Raw genomic sequence first — 19045 nt, 5'->3', positions numbered from 1 at the left:
ACATCATACGCTTGTTGTCAACTATACTGTTTATAATGGCTCTGCACTTGCAAACAAGTTACAAGAAGAATTAAGCAACTGTACCTATCCTCCCAAAAGCCTCAAGTGCTGTCTTCACAAGCTTTTCACCATCTTCCACTGAATCTATAAGAAAAAAGTATGAATTTTCAAGTAAAATGAACTGGATACACTGCACTTTCAGGATATTAACAACTACTTCCATGAAGCTAAGAAAAATAAATTGTGTATAAGCCCAATACAAAAGAAGTTCAAATTCAGCCACTATTTGCATGTGGCCTAAAGCAAATCCCACACGGTAAGTTTAAAAAGCATAATGTTTGCCATTGCAAGAAAAACAAGAAGTAAAACAAGTAGGAATCATCCATTCCCATTTTGCCACTGAGAACTGCAGGTGTACAGTTTCTTAGTATTTTCAGTGTTAAGAAAGTACATGAAAGAAAAGGGCATTACTATATAGGTATTAGTTAAAAAAGCAATTTATGTACTTGCTTTTAGCATCTCTGTCTCCCTACCCCACATTACATTACACCTATTTAATTTATATGGTATTGGCAAGCTGGTAGTAGTCTTTTATTAAGTAGCGTCAACGTTTCATTCAACAGGTACACCATTCCTATAGATAAATCATTACACTAGTCTGGAAAAATAACATACCATAATTGGGTACTGCTTTCCCTCCTTTTGCTCTGATTTCGTCGACAACTTTGTCAGCAGCTGAGGAGCTCTTGCCGTATCCCTTGAAATCGCCTCCAAGATCATTCACTGTGCACCACAAAAGAAATGAATTTTTCATTGTTAACACTCAGACTTCATGCTCTCTCCTTATCATGCTGGAAGATATAAGGCGTATTATTAAAACCAGCTGCATCTGGATCCTTCTGAGAATCTCAGATGATTAGAGCAGAACAGTAGGTCACATCATTACTTTTTTTTTTTTTAAAAGTAGTCTAACATACAGTTATCGTTTTTTTAAATTAACATGGGAAACAGAACATTTGGGTTTTTTTCCTCTCCACCATGCATTCAACTAGCTTGCCCTGTGCAGGCTAACTCTCTAATTGTGTTACTGTTGTTCAGAGATTAAGATCAAGATTACATACCAATCACAGATTATTAATTCTGGTCACTTGTAAAACTGCCATAGCTACTGCACGAACTGTAAACAAGACCAGGAAGACTTTGTTCCTCTTTAATGGAGTAGCTAAAATGTTACTAATGAACTTTGCTACAGAACAGATCAAGCAGCCTGAACAAAGGGAAAAGAGCCTGCTCTGAAGCTTCAGATCCTGCTCTTGTGGGATAAGAGGGCCACCTGACACAGAGTTGCTTTGTTTCCAGGCCGCTCTCTGTACCGGGGCACATATCATTAATGCTGACTGCACTGTATCATCACCACAGTCTGCTGCATTGCTGTATTTGCATGTCCCACAGTTTCACTGAATTCATCAGAGGAAAAAAACACTCCCCAAAAAAATCCATACACACGTTAACAGTTGGACAAAGAATTTCAAAAGATGGTAAGACGTATGTTTAAATGGGTATAAACTGAAATTGCAAATCCACAACCAATTCTGGTTTTCTTACACTGCATTGGTATTTTGCTAAACAGTCTTGTGCTATGGTGTACTCCAGCCCTGTGCCTTCCAACTTTTTGCAAAGTCCTCAAGAAGCAGTCACAGTGAAATCCACGAAGCATGAAAGATACTCTTGCTGGTCTTGATGACAAACAGCACCTGTCAATCTGCTGTTTCATCACAAAAGGAAAGAAGCCCAAGTTGTGCCCTTTTTCATTTATTTTTTTTAATTTTCCATGTAAAAAGGAATACAGCTTGCAGGACACACGACAAAACCGTTCTCTGTTACTCATACCAGGAAAGTCTCATTGGAATCCTATATTTAACTCTGTGTGCAACACCAAGACAAATGTGTGAACACTGCAGAAAATGCAAATGAGTAAACAAAAACACCAAAGCCCAGAAGTGACCCATGTAAAGAACATGAAAAAAAGAAACAATAGCAACAAACCAAACCAAAACCAGGAACTGCCTAGCTTGCAGCACAAAGAATTAAGACTGAACGTGATAATATGTTCAAGTACATTAACAGATTGATGCAAAAAAGAAAGCAAACAATCTGAAAGCTAAAAAGATCAATATCTAACAGTTCAAACATGCAGGTAGCACAATTCAGGTGAGGCATTCACCAAGTGCAGTGAGGTATTAGAACAGGCGACATGGGTAGACTGCTCAGTCTGCACCATTAAACACAACATTAAAGAAAAGCAAGTCAGGAACAGCACTAGCATTTCTGATCTGACCTGGGAAAGAAAAGTGGACAATTCTGTGGTAAGTATTTATACCAAAAACAGTCAGTCTTGTTAAGTCATTACAACTCTATACCAAATACATGATTATATATGTTTATCCTTCACTTTTTCAATAGTAATTTGCTGACAAAAGCCTAATTAAATATTTGGGAAAATATCCAGAGGCAGCAAAGCACCTTAGGCTGAAGGCAGGCACTAACAGAGTTGAAGCAAAAATGAGTACACAAAAAAAGAACAACTGATTCTAGGCTTTGAAAATGATAAAATAACTCTGCACATGTGAAAGAGTAATTAAGCCAAAAAAACAAAACAATGGATAAATAACTTTATTATAAGCTCAAGCTTTATATCATACACTTTCCAGTTGAAAACATCCAGTAGAAAAGAGCGAGAGACTGTGTCAGTTGTGACAGAGCACAGTTATAGTCTGAGCCATAGAGAAGCCTATGAGTGCGTTACTAGCAAGCAGTGCAGAGCAGCAGAAGCAAATCTGTAGAGCTAAAAAGTTGGTGCTGAGGACCTGACATCTACAGTACATGTTTTTTAAAAAATACACCAGCTCATTTCTTGCTGTAGGCTGGTGCCACAAACCAAATACACATTTGGAACAATTCCAGTGCACTCCTAAATCACATCTTCCAGTTCGGTTCTCAAAGGAACTCCACTCATGCACTTCAAAACCATTCCACAATGCAAACAAAAATACAAATAGATACAAATCAGGAGAGATGCTTCAAAAGCATGACTAATCTAAACTAAAAAAGCAATGCAGAAGAGCCCTCAGGTAGACTGAAAAGGAACAAACAGCAGGGTCTGGATATAAGACAGGTTGCAAGACAAAACCAAAGCATTCCCTTCCTTCTGTTTTCAACTTTTTCTAATGAGACATGAAAGAGACAAAGCACAACAAAAAAGGTGGTAGCAGGCACCCTTTGGGTGATATGGAAGATTTCCACTTGGGCTGCACTGGTCAGTCTAACCATGATGACAGTAACTCACTCAACAGAAGGCTGCAGAGAGAGAGGGATATGGGACTGGACAGATAAAACTCCCATGTTGGGACCCACTGGCACTCCTCCAACTAAGGTATTTGATCACTGTTGTTACAACATACCTTCACTTCCATAACTTCAAAAAGGGAACTTGTTTTAAAGAGACATGAGTCATATCTGCTTTAGCTAAAAAAATACAAATCACTACACAAGTAACTTTTCAACTCTTCGAAGTCAGACTCATAAAAGAGTAAGAAACAGAAACACCAGCATGTAGAGGTAATCGCAAAACACTACTATAAGAAGAGGTGAAGTGCAGTTTCTGAAGGGAAACAGGAGGTTTCCCTTACAATCAATTCTTAACTTACTGATTAGGTACTGTGCAACAAGGCCATGAGATAAAGGATTATTAGCTGTGGTCAGGCAATACAATACATTTTCTCTCTGATCATTCTGGAAAGTTAGAACACCACTAGCTATGCAGAGCCAACACAATTAAACATTTGGGCTGCTTTACTAATGTAATTTTTGTTAAATAAGAAACTGAGATGAAGTATTCATGTTCCTAGTAAATAAGTATCAAAAGTGGCAACTATCAGGAAAAAATACCTAGATTTTTTAAAAGTTGCCTACACACAGACTTCTCACATTTAATCAATAAATTAAAAGCAAACAATTTTTATGAAATTTTGTAAGCTTAGACTGTGATTTTTAACTGAAAAGCTACTAAAAATCAGTGAGCAAGTTCTTGCCCATAATCTGTTTAAACATTCAACCTTGAACTCATCAATGATGCCTGTACAAATTCATTCACAGGTAGTCAAATCGCAATGCCAACTGCCAGAGTGCCCAAGAATACAACTTAACCTTTAGAATTAGCTTGTGATACAGCATTTTGCACAATTAAATATTCCCTGAACAAGGTTCAACCAAATGACTACGAAACTACCACAAATCCTCTACTGAGAGCTACTTGGCACTGTCATTGAGACCAGATGGCTCTTCTGTGCGATGCACTGCAGAAAGAAACCATGCAGTGCACCTGCTGGGGGCTACTGACACTGCGCTGCATTCCAATAAGTTTCTTCCAGGGAGATGGTGCTAGAAGATATTCACATTTTCAAACAGTCATATTAAAAGTTTCTGAACAGTATTCACTTAAGGCAACACCCTCTCTTGCCACAATTCACGGTAGAGATTAGTATGCATGGAGGAAAGTTCAGTCCACAGAATGATCTGATTGAAACTGGCTTTCCAGCAAAGATAAGCCCTTGGAAAGCCTGGGCAACTTGCTTCATGAGAAAATAAAGCTTAGAAGCAAAACTTAAATAGCAAAAGATAAGACAGAAAACCATTATAATAACAAAGGTTACTGTCTAGAAGGGCATGGACTGTAAAATGCAAGCTACATGAAAAGGCAAAGGTTATTGTCTAGATCAAGTTAGTTAACGTAAAACTTACCAACTACTGAAGCTCCTCTTTCAGCAAAAGCCAAAGCATATGCTCTGCCCAAACCTAGTTTAAAAAAATAAAAGCCCAAAAAAGAGTCAGTTTGTATCCTGGATCACAATTCAGAGACAAAGCTAAAGAAAAATCAATTGCATGAAGAAAAATGCATCAAAGCAACACAAAACACCTTGAAGGTTCAAAGTAAAACACTATTTCCTCCAGGAGTTAAAAGTTCCACATAAATTCAAATCATAAAAGTCAACAAACAGATAAATTGTAGACAAACACTCCAGTCAAGAGGAAAAAAAAAATCCCCATGCTTACTCTTCTTTACTGCACTCAACAGAACTATGAGGGAGAGCCGTCTGCTGCCAAGTTTGTGGTTGTGACAGAAAAATATATTTGTATGGCAGAAAGTTTAATGTTGTGATGTACCCTTGAAGAAGGAGGGGATGTTTCAAGTTAATTAATCACATTCTAAGTGCATAAGATGCTTTCCTGGTTAAAGTTAGTCTTTAAGATTTGAAAAAACTGAACAAATTTTAACTGTGACTGAAGACATACTGACAACTCCCCCCCCCATTTATTTGGATACAAGGGTATCACTTAATAACACAGTAACCAGATGCATCCATAGTTTACCAGTCATAACAGAAGACTGTCATTTGTGCCTCACATGCAAACACAAGACTCTTGCACCTTTGCTCTGACTTAGATTCTAGGTGTGTTATACATTAGTTATTTGTTACAACAGATGACTTACCCACTGTGTCAGTCAAAAGTTATTGAAATCAATGACGATGATTCTTTTTTCATTCCAAAAGAAATTGAGATTTGAATGATCAAAAGATGGTTAGTCAGAAAAAAGTTTCTGAGAGTGCAACAGTATTTCTTTGCCCCCCACTAAAACATTCAAAGCTGGCTCTCAAAAGAAAACATGGGGGAAAACAATCAGAACCGTTTAGACCATTTTAAAAGACACTAATCTCACACCAAAAAATTGGAATTTTCCTTGCGACTCCTATGAGCCCCTGCAATGGAGAATAACACCTCTGAGGTGCATATATGTCCACTGCCCGACGTGACCCAAGTCCAAGAAAAGTTTTTTTTGTTTTGAAAAGCCACACAACCGAGAAGTGTACAAAACTCAGACCATGTTACATATGCTGGCATTCTCAATTGGCAAGCAAGGACTGAATGCTTAAGAATCAAAACTAACCCTAAAAAAAAAAGTCAGCTTGCATAAACAACAATAGTACTGCATGACAGGCAAACACAATACTTCATACAGGACTTGCCCAAAGTGAAAAGAAACTACTGTATTTCTAGATGCCTGTGTATGTGAAAACAGGTCTCACTTTAAAATAAACTAATGATGCAGATGTAAATTCCCAGCTCTGATCTGTTCACCGGCATCCAATTAAAAATGTTGACAAACAATGCTATTAGCAGTACAGTCTAACTACAGTGCTGCAAACTAAATAAAAGCAAAGCAAGAACTAGTATGAAGTTAACAGGGCTTCCCTTTATCTTGGCTTAAATTTAATCAGCCACTTATCAAAAAACTATTGTGAAATCAAACGTCCAAGGACAGTTTTCTCTGTTAAGAAATCATTTTCCAGCAGTCTAATAGTAGAAGTACAAGGGTCACTGTACTCACACTCGCGACTAGCGATTTTTGCTCCATGCAGTGCTTTTTAGAAGCTTTGTTACTGCCAAAGTGTCATTGTTTTGCTGTCACCTAAGGTCTTCACCTGTTCCTCAGCGAGACTTGTTATACAGAGAGAAGCACATAATCATAGAATTGTTAAGGTTGGAAAAGACCTCTAAGATCGTCGAGTCCAGCCATCCACCCAACACCACCATGCCTACTAAACCACGTCCCGAAGTGCCACGTCTATCTGTGTTTTGAATACCTCCAGGCATGGTGACTCCACCACCTCCCTGTGCAGCCTGTTCCAATGCCTGACCACTCTTTCCGTGAAGAAACTTATCCTAATATCCAATCTAAACCTCCCCTGATGCAACCTGAGGCCGTATAGGTCTGGTAAAAGCTGAAAGCACCATACAAAGATCAATACAATTATTCTCAGGTTTGTCACCTTCAGGTGATGCAAGTGGACTACTCAGTGACTTCCACAAAACCTCTTGGTCCTTCTCCACAGGACACCACACAATCTAGGCCCCCAACATTACTCCCCTGGCTACGTGCAGCTCCACAACAGAAGTGCAAAACTTCACCGTGGGAAGGCAGAATCTTCTTAGAGAATGTCAGAACAAGCTCCTTTAGCAGCTCATCACAACTACAAACTTTGCCTCTCTCACCTACACTCACAGCTCCCACTTTTGCTGGAAGTACTAGAGCAGGCAAAGCTCAAAGCACGCATTCAGAGGAAGAAACACCCCGAAAGAAAAAAAAAAACCACAACCCACCGCACGCCACAACAATAAATACAAAAATGTTTCTTGGCAAAACCAGGCATTCCGCCGCAGAACCAGCTCCCCGCAGCGGCCCGGCCCGCCGCCCACCCACCGCGGGCCGGCCCTGCTGCCGGAGGCCGCGTCGCCCCGCGCTCCCACACGGCTGCCGCCCCCCGGCGCAGCTGAGGGAGGGCAGCAGCAGGCCCCGGCTGGAACGACGCCGGCTGCCGGCCCCCGCAGGTCACCGGCGCCCGTCGCTACGCCCAAGGCAGAACTGGACGGAACCGTGACGGCAGGACACCCGCTGCCGACCGGGGAGAAGCAGCGCTGCCCTCCCGCCCGTCTGAAGAGCGGAGAGCGGGATCGGGGAGGCAGCGCTGACAGCAGCGCCGGGGCTCAGATCCAACCGCGCCAACAACCCCTGCGCAGCCTTGGCACGGCCCAGGGCCAGCAGCTGACCGAGCCGCCGCAGGGCCCGGCCTGCCCCCGCCTTTCCTGCGGCCGAAACCCCACGTTCTTCACGACCGGAGCCACCACAGGCGACCACGGCTGCAACCGGAGGGCACGGGGGCACCACGGCTGCGGGGCGTCCGCCTCGCCCGGCCTCTCCCGCGCAGCCCCGCTACGCACTCAGGGAACGAAACCCCCGCCACGCCGCACACCGCACCCCGGCCTGGGCCGGGCCGGCGCCGCTCACCTCCTCCGGCGCCGGTCACCAGCACCACCCGCCCGTCAAACCTCAGCCCCGCCGCCATGGCGCTCCGCCGCCCCGCGTCTCACCGCTCTGCCCGCCGGCACGGCCCTGCTGCCAGAGCACGGCGGGGCGGCGCCGGCAGCGCGCATGCGCCGGGACGGCCACCGCCCTCTGGGGAGGGAAGGGGAGGGGAGTGTGGGCTGCGGCGCTGGCGCCGAGCTGAGGGGAGGGGAAAGGGCGGCCCCGGGGCGGGCGAGGCGGTTGTTTCCGGGCTCCGGCACCGCCTGCGCGCTGTGTTTCCATGCGTCTGCAGGCGAGGCGAGGCGAGGCGAGGCGAGGCGAGGCGAGGCGAGGCGAGGCGAAACAGAGGGGTTTTAATAGGCGGGTTCTGTCTGTCCCGCTCTCGCAGGAAACGCATCTTCACTGGCGCCTGGAGAGGGCGCGGCTGGGTGGGGTGGATTTCAAGGCCAGGCCGCCTGAATGCAGACATCATGCCTCCGTTTAAAGTTAACTTTTACTTAATCTTATGTTTTATGTTATTTTTTTTGCTTTATTTACTATTTCCCAATCCAAATCGCCGCTTTCAGCCTTTGCTCCCCTGGTTTGAGGACAAACAAGGTGAAACACACCGCCTTCCCCCCCCACCAGGTTTCTCCTCTCTGTGTGTGGAGGCCGCACTGGGCGTCCAGGGAGCTGCAGGGCCCTCCCTCAGAGGTGGCCGGGGCTGCCCCATGCCGGGCACAGCTGATTCCAGCCGGTTCCGGATGGCTCCAGCAGGCCCATGGCCGGGCGCAGCTGAGCTCGGCGGCCAAGGTGGCGGTGCCTCTGCGAGAACGTGTTTAAGAAAGCATAAAAAACACTGTGTGGCAGCCGTGGGAGAGAAGAGTGAGACACATGCGAAAGGAACAGCTGCAGACCCCAGGGTCAGTGAATAAGGAGCAGGAGGAGGTGCTCCAGGCACCAGAGCGGAGATTCCCCGGCGGCCCCTGGAGAAGACCGTGGTGGGGTAGGCTGTGCCCCTGCAGCCCACGGAGGTCCACAGTGAAGCAGGTCTTCTGGCAGGAGCTATGACCTGGAGCAGCCTGTTCCTGGAGGACTGCGGCCCATGCTGGAGCAGGGCATGGAGAACAGCAGCCCATGGGAAGGACGCCACAGTGAAGCAGGGGAACAGCGTGAGGAAGAAGGAGTAGCAGAGATGACTGTATTTTGTGGAGCCAGCCAGTGGGTTAAGTAGGCATGAATGCACCAATTCATGGTGTCGTTTCATGGCATGGTGTAGTGTGAGGCGGTGTCATGTAATTGTATTGGAGTTTCACAGGGCCGCTGCCCCAGATCTCAGCAGTGGATGTAGTTAGGATTTTCCAGTATCACCCACCCAACTCAGGTGATGACAAACTTCATCTGAACTATGGTCAAGGATCTCATGGAGCTGTTCCTTCTTACTTGCTCTCCCAGCTGACTGGGAGCACCCTAAGCTGGAACCTCTGGGAGCTGCAAAACTCCTGTGTCTTTCATGGTCTGTCTTTAATCTAGGAGGTGCTTGGGGAACAGAGGATGGTGTAAAAAGTGCCCAGAATTCAGAACAGCTGACCAGCTTATTTTGTTGGGGAAATCATCTATATACTCCCCCTGCACAGATTAACTTTAATTCATTATTAACCTTCCTTGTACAGTTTGTAAAGTCTGGAGCTAGTAGAAAGAAAAACTGGCCTTGCTGCAGATTATTTCCTTGGCTATTAGTGCTTTACTGTCTACACTAAAAAGAGGCGATAGTTGCCCAAGGGATAGCTATTTGGAGACTTCCAAACTAGAAGAAATTAGCGTTTCTGACCTCAAGTAGTCTGTAACATTCGCTCCTTTGGAAGTATTAGGAATAGAGATGTATTGCCTGTGATTTTAATACATTCAGTTCAATTTGAACCGAGAAATTTAATCGAATTAAATACTATCATTGCAATTTACAGTTTGGGCACGAGAGGGAGCATTGTGCTACAGTCAAAGTGCCTTAAACCTGTACTTCTACAGACACCGCACCACAAATAGTTGAATTCTTACACGACGAACCGAAAAAAGGCTTACCCACAGATTGAATCACTGCTTTTAGTACACACCGGTTTTACTTAGCCAATAGATTCACTGACGTGGTGGCATTCTTCTGGCTCTATAGGCAAGTTATGTGTATGCACTGGAAACTACAAAAAAATTGTTCTGGACCCAGAAAAGGGAACACAGGACAGACAAACAGTCTACAAAAAATCACGAGTTTTAACTATGGGAAATGTTGTTCAATGTGCACAGAAACAATCCCTTGCACTGCATGTGTGTTATTCTGGAACTGTATTAATTAGCACAAATAACCTTACAACTAATGACACTTCCAAAAGTTGTTTTCATTTGAGTGCAGCTCAACACAAGAGCAAAGTTCCCAACAGTGGGAGGCCTGGTGCAGCTGGCTGTGTATTGCAGAGAGAACATTGATGGCGGTGATTTGTCTGTGCTGCACTGGAGGAAGCTGTTGCTGGAGAGGGCATAGCTGTAAGTCAGTTTGTGATCAGTCTTCCTGAGGAAGTAACAGATTGAGGTCATAACTGCCTGTGAGTTTTGGTTCAGCCTCAACAGTCAGTATTTTGTTTATTGTTGTGTTGCTACACTGTGGAATTGGGCTCCCACCTGGGAGAACGGAGGGAAGTCTCCAGGACAAGAGAGGTGCTGGCTGACATATGGTGACCTTTAAGGAAAGGTACAGTGGACAGAAGGGAGCCTTGCGCTGATGCAGTGTGTAGCCAGCGTGCTGCTGTCTGCTGAGTGTTACGTACCCTTATTCACTCTCACGCGTTTATTAGGGTGGTTAGGTTCTTGTTTCTCTACTCTCTGGTAAGTTTAGGACGTGATTTGTTAGGGCAGGGGAAGGCGTGCAAACTAGGAGCACAAATACCCAATTTAGTCTCTGGAAGTATCCAGTTCAAACTGGAAATACTCACAGGAACTAATGTCATCGTCCTTACACCACCAAATTTATTTGCGTAATCCCTTATAGAATCATATCTATATAAAGCGGCATAGTTCTGTGTGCACGGCTATAAGAAAGTCCTAGAGGAACTTGGTTCATTTTCGGTGCTGGTTCTGGCATCCTACATGGCCTTGAACGGGCCATTTCAGCTCTAGCCTTTCAGGTTTCACAGTCTTCTGTGTCCTGTGTTTTTCAGATGATGAGCTATTGAAGGAAAAAACTCTTGAGTTTGCCTGGAAGCTAGTGGTTACGTGCCCCAGGCAATATCAGACCCTGAGGTACTTCTATAGCATAAGTTGTTCTTTAGGTAGATAACAAACAGGCCTTGTTAACAAGTCAGGGTCTTTTACAGCTTCCCCATCTTGGTGCATTAACTGGGGTTAGAATCAGCAAAGAGCTGACACTGCAAAACAGTAAATAAAATTGGAGTTTTTTTCTGGAAAACACAGCAGAAAGTGCACTGGAGTGAAAGTACGTCACTTTTATGTTTTACGTTTTTAAGGTGAAACCTATCTGTATTAAAAAGCTCCAAAATACAAAGAAGTACTCAGAATGGAAAGGGGTTTGATGGGTTCACTTAACAGTCAGAAGTGATTTGTTCCAAAGCCATACAGCTATCAGAAAATATTTGCATCAGTCTGAAACAAGGTATGAGGGCAAAGCACTACCAGTGTTAACCAAAGTGGACCGATATTTGGTGGAAACTTGAATTGAGTAGGTGTCAAGCCACAAGTCAACAGCAGATCTTACACTAGTGAGCCATAATGGGAAGTTGATAGCAGGATATCCAGATTACAAACTCAGACAGAGTTTACAGTGGTTGAAACTGGTAATGAAATAAATGAGTCAAAAAGAAAAACAAAATCTACTTAATTTTGTCCCTTAGTGAGCAGTGTGAACCAGCATATATTTGGCATTTACTGTTTTACTGACATAGCAGGCTTTTACACCAGGAAAAAATTGCCAAAACACCCAAGCAGTACCTTGTAATACTGAGTACAATTATGTTTTTTTCTGTAATGCTTCAATGGTAGAGCAGGTAAATTCTATAAACAGTGAATTTTCATGTTGTGCACTAAACCAAATTTGATGTTATGTTCTAAAGTCATTGTTTCAACTGACAGGTTAGATAATTGGTGTTTTTTTGGCTTTGTCTCTTTTATAAATTTAGGGTTGCATGTGCTGGTTACATGGATACTGTAGAAGGCTTAATCCCATTGAAAATGTTTTCTGCCATCTGCTGCTGTAGATGGTGAGCACTTCTGAACATTTTATTTGGGAGGAATAAAAGAATTGACTGATTTGCTTTTACTCAGTATTTTTTAATACTGCTGAAAGATCTATTTGGATCATAAGCCTCATTTTCAAGTACTTTATTTGCTTTCTAAATGGTTTTGCTCATGGAGATTATTGTAGAATCCTGTTCACTGAAGATTTCTCTGCAAATGTGAGTGAAGGGGGAAACCAGCTGTTTCTTGCCATCACCAACAACTAGGTATTGGATCCATGTTAAAAACTGTGGCACTCTTCACTGAACACTACAAAAGCTTGGCCTGTAACTGGTGGTAGCTCCGCACAAGCCTTAGTGCATAGAAGTCCCTGGGGTTTTGAAGACAGATGTTTTCTGCTGTGACCAAAGAGGCCTCAGCTGCAGCCAGGTCATCATCCCTGTTTCCCCTCTCTCTGCAGCCATCCTCTGGCTGCCAGTGCAGAGAGGTCACTGAGAGATCTCAGCCCGGAGCTGGTCACATCTCATACAAACCTACTGTATGGCCCAGCTCACCCTACTAATTACTCTCTCAGTAACAGTGATTAGAGAAAACTACTTATTTTGCTTAGGTGTACAGTTTTACATGATAGAAACCCCCACTGAGGAATTCTTCATTGCTACCATAAAGGATTTCTAATGATTACTTTCATCTGCAGGAACAGCAAATAGTATTATTTCCATTCTAATTTGCATTCTCCCGTGTTCTTTTATTTTTCTGTGAGCCTACAGCAGTTAGTATGTGGGGGTGGGGGTTTTCTTGCTGTTGAATCCATTGTCACCCTCAGAACCTGAAAAGCCGCTTTCCTGATGTGATGTTGAGGAGCAGCCTACTGTGTAGTGAAGACTGGATATATTCTTGTGAACCAACTGCAAATGTAAATGCAGACATTTTTATAGCTCTTGTCAACAACCCAGATCACGGGAGGTCTTATGTCCTTGTTTTGGCAAGAAATGTTAATTTTGGCATTTGTTGCACATATCACTCAATTGTGGAAAATCCATGCTGGCAGCTCCAGCAGAGCACTATAGAAGCTCTCCGTTGGACTCCATCAGAGACTCACGGTTTAAGGGAGACTGAAGCCCTGGGTCAGTCAGGGCTTGGTGGACTGCTGAGCCGGTATGTAACAACACAGCAGCAGAACAAACTCATCAAGCAAAAACTAGTTGCTTGTGCACATCTACAGCTTTGAAAATACATCCTGTAGAGAGATGTTAAGTGCCAGCAAAAGGTTATGGTGTTGCTCCCTTAAAACAACCACTCCATTTCATCCAAAATGATTCTTCATGAAAAACCTATTAACTCGGTCTTCTCAAAGGCAAAAAAATGAGAATAAAAACCACATAGATTAAAATAAGAGGTAAAAAGACTAGCAAACAGCCATATGTCGTATTCTGTGGAAAATCAGCTGCATATTGGCACAACTATGAAGTTGCGGGTAAATAGAATCTACAGATGAGCTGAATCTTTACTGAAGAGCTGAAAGACTTGAAATGCCTCCTGAGAGAACTGACTCAGTGCAGTTGCTTCCTGAGTTAATGCCCATATTGAGCTTTAGAACAGCCAAAAATTCCAAGAGCTTCTGCTCATGGAATCAATCCAGGCAGTTTCTTCAATAAACAGAAAATGTGCACAAAAGATAAGCTACTTTTAAACTGTGTGTCCTAAAACGGCCTCGTCTGACGCTGCCATCAAGTACTGTCTAGAGTTCTTAACCCCAGTGTTGTTGCTTTCTCTGTGCACCACAGCACACGTATATTCATTCCCCCTGGATAAACAGCAGAGTTGTTCCAGCTATCTCTCAGAAATACCCACTCCGCCAGCTTCCATCTCAACCACCCCAGAAATGCAAATAAAAGCCAAACACCGCAGGTTCAGATTGACTGTATTCTGTGGTGAGAATTCCTCCCCAGCCTGCAGTAAAGAGCAATATTAGTCAAGAACACACAAAGTACGGAATAGCCCAAAAAACTGAGAAGCAAGATGGATAGATGGAGAGCAGCCAGTCAACTAAGTAACAGCATAAACACCTTTTCCTTTAGTAGCTTGTACTCCTCTTCAGCACTTGCTATGCTCATCAGGAGTGAGGTGGGAAGTCTGAATTCCCCAGCCAAGGTTCTCCCAGCTCCAAACAGTAGCAAAGACTAGTTTTTATTGATACTGTTTTGTAAATGGCCTCCTCCCCTGTTGCCGTATTTTGCAGCATAAGCTTCTCAGTTCTCATTCTGGGGTAAACTGTAGATTGCAGTGTCATAGGATGCTGGAACTGTAAGCTTAAACATACTGTCTTACTTAGCCAAAGCAAGTCAAATGCCTGTGCTTACGGCAGGCAGTAGACCTTATCACAGTGACCATGGCAAAATGAACTTAACAACGTCTTTGTCTGATCACAGCCCTTTGTCCCAGAAAAGTGCTGAGCTTTCCTTTCTGCTTTTCCCGAACAGTTTCTCGTAGGATGGCACAGCAAACGTACCTTCAGGAGTGTCCATACCATTGAATTCAGGTTAAGCAGCCTGTAACTGAGACGATAGCTTTTCAGTTGGGCAAAGAGACTCACTTTTGTTGCAAGGATGACATCACGTTTCTGCTGCTGAATTATGAAGATCCTTGAGATACAGAACCAGCTTTCGTGAAAGGAACAGCTGATCTCATGTTATGTCCTGGGACCAATGCAGTTATTCACGCCCCCCCCAGCTCAAAGCACTGCCTCAGTCTGTTTTATTTCTGCAATCTCATAGCAGGGCTAGCAGATGATACTCAGTTGTAAGTCTTGACTCTCCACAAAATAAAACTGAACCCCAAACAAACAAAGCAAAAGAACACAGTATCTCAAGCATCACCAGTGAAGTAAACTAAAAGCATCAGCGAAGTGCTTCTGGAAGGGGGAAAGGCTGCCCTTTCATGTCACAGGAACCCTTAATTAACAGGAGTCTATCAAACAGCCAGGAGACTGTTGCCTCATGACCCAAGCCACGCCTAGCTACTGCAATAGATTCCTCAAAGGCAAGGAGACTTATTTCTGCTCAAGAAACTCCAATAACTTTTCAACACTATTCCATAATGGAGTAGGGCTGGTACGTTGCCATTCCCATGCAAGAAAAGAAACGTTGGTGGTATATGGGCCCTACATGGGCTGATTTATTCCATCTGCACCATCATACTCTCTGTAAAAAAAAACCTCACACATGTTAAATGTAACAATATTTTTCACCCACTATTAGCTGTGGCTTGGCGAGAACAATCAATGATGAATTAATTCTGAAAAGCGTTAATTCAAAATGTCCCACAAAGGATGTTGCAAATGAAGAGCTCTAAATTGCCATGTTTAAGGATCACTGGGACTGATAGTCTGAAAAGCTGCCAGTGGGAGCTGGAGAACATGTGGGCGAAAAGCCAGCAATTTTCTCTTGGAACAACCTGCATTTATCAAAACCTTCAGAATTATATCCACTAAGAAGTTCCTTTATAGCACACAAAACACCTACTGACTGAAGAAGAAACAAGGTATGCTGGAAGAAAGACATGATGCACAAGGCTGACTTCTATTTATGTGCATTAATAAAAGCACATTTAAAACTCAAATATTTAATACAAACTGAAGTAGGATTTTATTTGTTATGAAGCCAATGGGAAGGGTGATTTTAATATCCAGTGTTAAGATTTTTAGAGTAGAAAGTGGAAGGTCTTAAGTGTGATAGTAAAAGTAATTTGTATCTAAATCACAGTAACTGTAGGAAGCTCCACCTTTGTCCTCCACCTACCACACCAAGACTTTCCCACAGGGGAGAAGGAACAAATAGCAAACAGGTTTTGGTTGCTTGGGAAAGCTGGGCAAGTAATGTAAGTAATTCAATTATTCTTAATTGTTATAGGCTGCTTCTTTGCTTGATACTGTGTAATTATGGGACATTCCAAAGCTACGAGCTGCCACTGTTCAATTTGCTTTCTAATAGAAAGAAATGCCGTAAGGGACGTTTCTCCAGAAACTGGTGGAGTGGTAGCAAGTAGAAATTTACAGATTGTTGTAAGACACACATCAGTTCCTGTATTTCCCACTCTTGCAAGAAGAAGTGGGTGTTGATTCAGGAATGTCCTATCTGTAAATAGCAGCTTTAAAATTGGAAACCAGAATGCTAAACATTAAAACTAAGAGAAGTCACTTCAGCAATTTGTGGTTTAAACACTAAGAATTCTTGATACATGATATAGACCAAGCACTACTGTAACAGATAGTTCTTAGATGTAGCCTCTAAGGAGATACTACTCCTTTATTTTCATAGAGGGGAAATAAATCACACGGTAGACTAAAATATATAATACCATACATACGAATGTCGAAGTTGCAGTATAATTTCAGCTGCAGTATGCAAACTTCAGCACCAATAGATTAGTAATTCAGTATAGATTACTTTTTTAGATCTTCTTTCTCTGTAAGAACAAATGCAAGTTTTTTTTAACAAATTGGAAATAACAACTACATTACTTATCCTTTCTTAGTAGCCACAGTGTGGTTTTGGGTAGTAGGTTTCTTTTAAAGACAGACAGGAAACTTCCCTCTCCCAAAAGAAGTTTCATTTATGTGCAAATCGTAAAAGTAAGATGTTATGGAACTTTTCTGGACAACTATAACCAGTTGTTTTATCCAGAGCACAGATGTTTGCCACTTAACCATGAATGTTGGCTGACCTGCCCAAATCTCAATGAAAAACAGTTCTAACAAGAAGGTTTCTCTGCAAATGGTTATGCAAACGAGAATCTTCATCTCATGTTTGTGCTAAAGGATACCCTCTGTAATGCATTAAAAAGCTCTTTTTTTTTTCAAAGGCTCAGAAATACATGTACTGAAACTGATGAGGATACAGATTATATACAAAACAGTATTAACAACTAAATCAAGGTGTAATTATTATTTCAGATCTCAAATTACATTGCAGAAGAAACAGGAAACTGGTATTCAGCACTGTTTTTAGCATTAAGTGAAGTGGGTAACATATTCTATCTGCTGTTCTCCTTGGATGCATACACAAGGTAATATAATCTTGGGGCAAAAAGGGTAGGGAAGGAATAGACCTGTCTGAAGAGTAGTTCTGCTGCTCAGAAGGGCAGGAAAACCATGTAAGGCCAAAGGAAAGCTATGGTGGCAGGTCACCAGGTGGTGAACACTCATCGTAGAGAGAGACCATCTAAGCCAGTACAAGGTGCAATTTATCCATCCTCATAACACTGTCATCTTTTACAATGATGGACTTACGGGTAGTGTGGATTCCTCTCTGCTAGACCATGAAAACAAGCATGTTCTGGTCCTTTGAAGAGTTACACGCAGAATTCCAGTTTTCCTTTAAATAGTCACATTATAGCTGTTTACAGCCACAAATAGGGGCTGGAAAGCAACTGAAGCCAACTGGCATCAAAACTAGTTCACTATTTCCTTGGGACAATGCGATCTTTTTAAGGAGAGATGTGAGAAAGCAATTGGCCATCTCCTTGTTCCTTTATTTTACAGGAATTTGCTTTAAGGGTGGGGTTGAATCTTTTTTTAGAAGAGACATGACTTTGTATTTTCCTAAAGAAAAAAAAAAAAGCCCACACAAGTTGCTGAAAGCTTACAGACTCCTGATAATCTCTATACCTTCTAAATGGAGATAAATGTCAAGAGAGTGTAAGGACAAGAATAAGGCTTGCAACTTACCCAGTTGTGTCTTTTTGTTTGTCTGTGATGTACATAAATGCACATAATCAACGGATGGCCAAAAGTTCTAGTGAATCCCTTTTAAGGAGGCACACACAAAATGGCCATAATAACATCCCTGAAACTTGTTTTCTTTGTATGGCTTTAACGTGTCTCGCAAAAGGTATCCAAGGTCTGACTTACCACTTTTTCAGCTCCTCTATAAGGCTGTAACATTAGTTTTAACTTCCACAACTTCACCAACATACATTTGGATGGCATTAGGCACTACATGTTAACTAAACATTAAAAGGATGTTACAAATATGAAACATCTAAGGTGCTGAGATTTAAAAACCGACTGCAAAATGAATCCATGATGATTGGATTTTAATATATTAATAATTTTTACTGTATTAAAACACAGTGTTGCATCAGTTTTACAGCACAGAATAACGGCATTCTGCTACCCATAATTAAACAGTACTATTGTAACCATTTTTAAACTCTTGACTATGTCAAGTTTCTGCTAGAGGGTTGATGCTTTAATACAACATCAAGTATATAACAAAGAAAAATGCTATCAATTTATTTCTGAATTTTTATAATTAAAGCCACTATTTATGTATGCTGCAGGAAAATAAATTAACTGCAAAATTATACAGCTGGAGTGCTATGTCATGTTATTTATAAAGGTAGGTCTTTGGAAATCCAGTACAATTGTTTTCTTTCATCATTATAGAAGTCACTTCTTTGTAATTGAAAATGAATGCCAGACAGGAGCTACTGTTACCGCATCTCAGAAGAATGTAACTAGATTGTGAGCTAAAGATAACTTCTCCTAGTTGTCAAGTTTTTATGCTTATAATCAACTTTCCATGAGCAATTTTCACTTTTTCTAAGAAGTATATGGCCAGATAACACCAGTAAGTAAGAAGTTACTGTGTTACTGAAAATACACATAGTTTGACTACAATATGGCTCACAAACATGTAAGTGTGTGTTTGTTAACAATGTACAAAGACCATTTAAGCAATTTTTGTCCCAGAGAAAATTCAAATCTAAGCAGTCAAAATATTCTGGGTCATGGCTGAAGAAAATCTTCCGTGGTTTACACAGCACATGTTTATTGTGCCTGGTGCTTAACAAGGTACTGGAGAATCAGAACATGATTCAGAAATAGGATTTGTAATGAAA

The 19045-nt window shown here is 42.2% G+C and overlaps 1 protein-coding gene across 1 annotated transcript in view; it reads right to left on the bottom strand.

Moving 5' to 3' along the window:
- HSD17B4 (hydroxysteroid 17-beta dehydrogenase 4) overlaps positions 1-8048 on the bottom strand; it is a 70979-nt gene extending 62931 nt beyond the window's left edge. Inside the window, exons 1-4 of the mRNA XM_075411802.1 lie at positions 7907-8048; positions 4801-4854; positions 676-783; positions 85-144 (exon numbers count right to left, since the gene is read on the bottom strand). Coding sequence (XP_075267917.1) covers positions 85-144; positions 676-783; positions 4801-4854; positions 7907-7964 — 280 coding nt within the window. The 5' untranslated portion in view covers positions 7965-8048. The remainder of the gene's footprint in view (positions 1-84; positions 145-675; positions 784-4800; positions 4855-7906) is intronic.
- Between the last annotated feature and the right edge of the window lie 10997 nt (positions 8049-19045).

The sequence above is a fragment of the Opisthocomus hoazin genome, chromosome Z, assembly GCF_030867145.1.
Source record: "Opisthocomus hoazin isolate bOpiHoa1 chromosome Z, bOpiHoa1.hap1, whole genome shotgun sequence".
Lineage (NCBI taxonomy): Eukaryota > Metazoa > Chordata > Aves > Opisthocomiformes > Opisthocomidae > Opisthocomus > Opisthocomus hoazin.
This window is presented reverse-complemented; position numbering and strand designations above follow the sequence as displayed.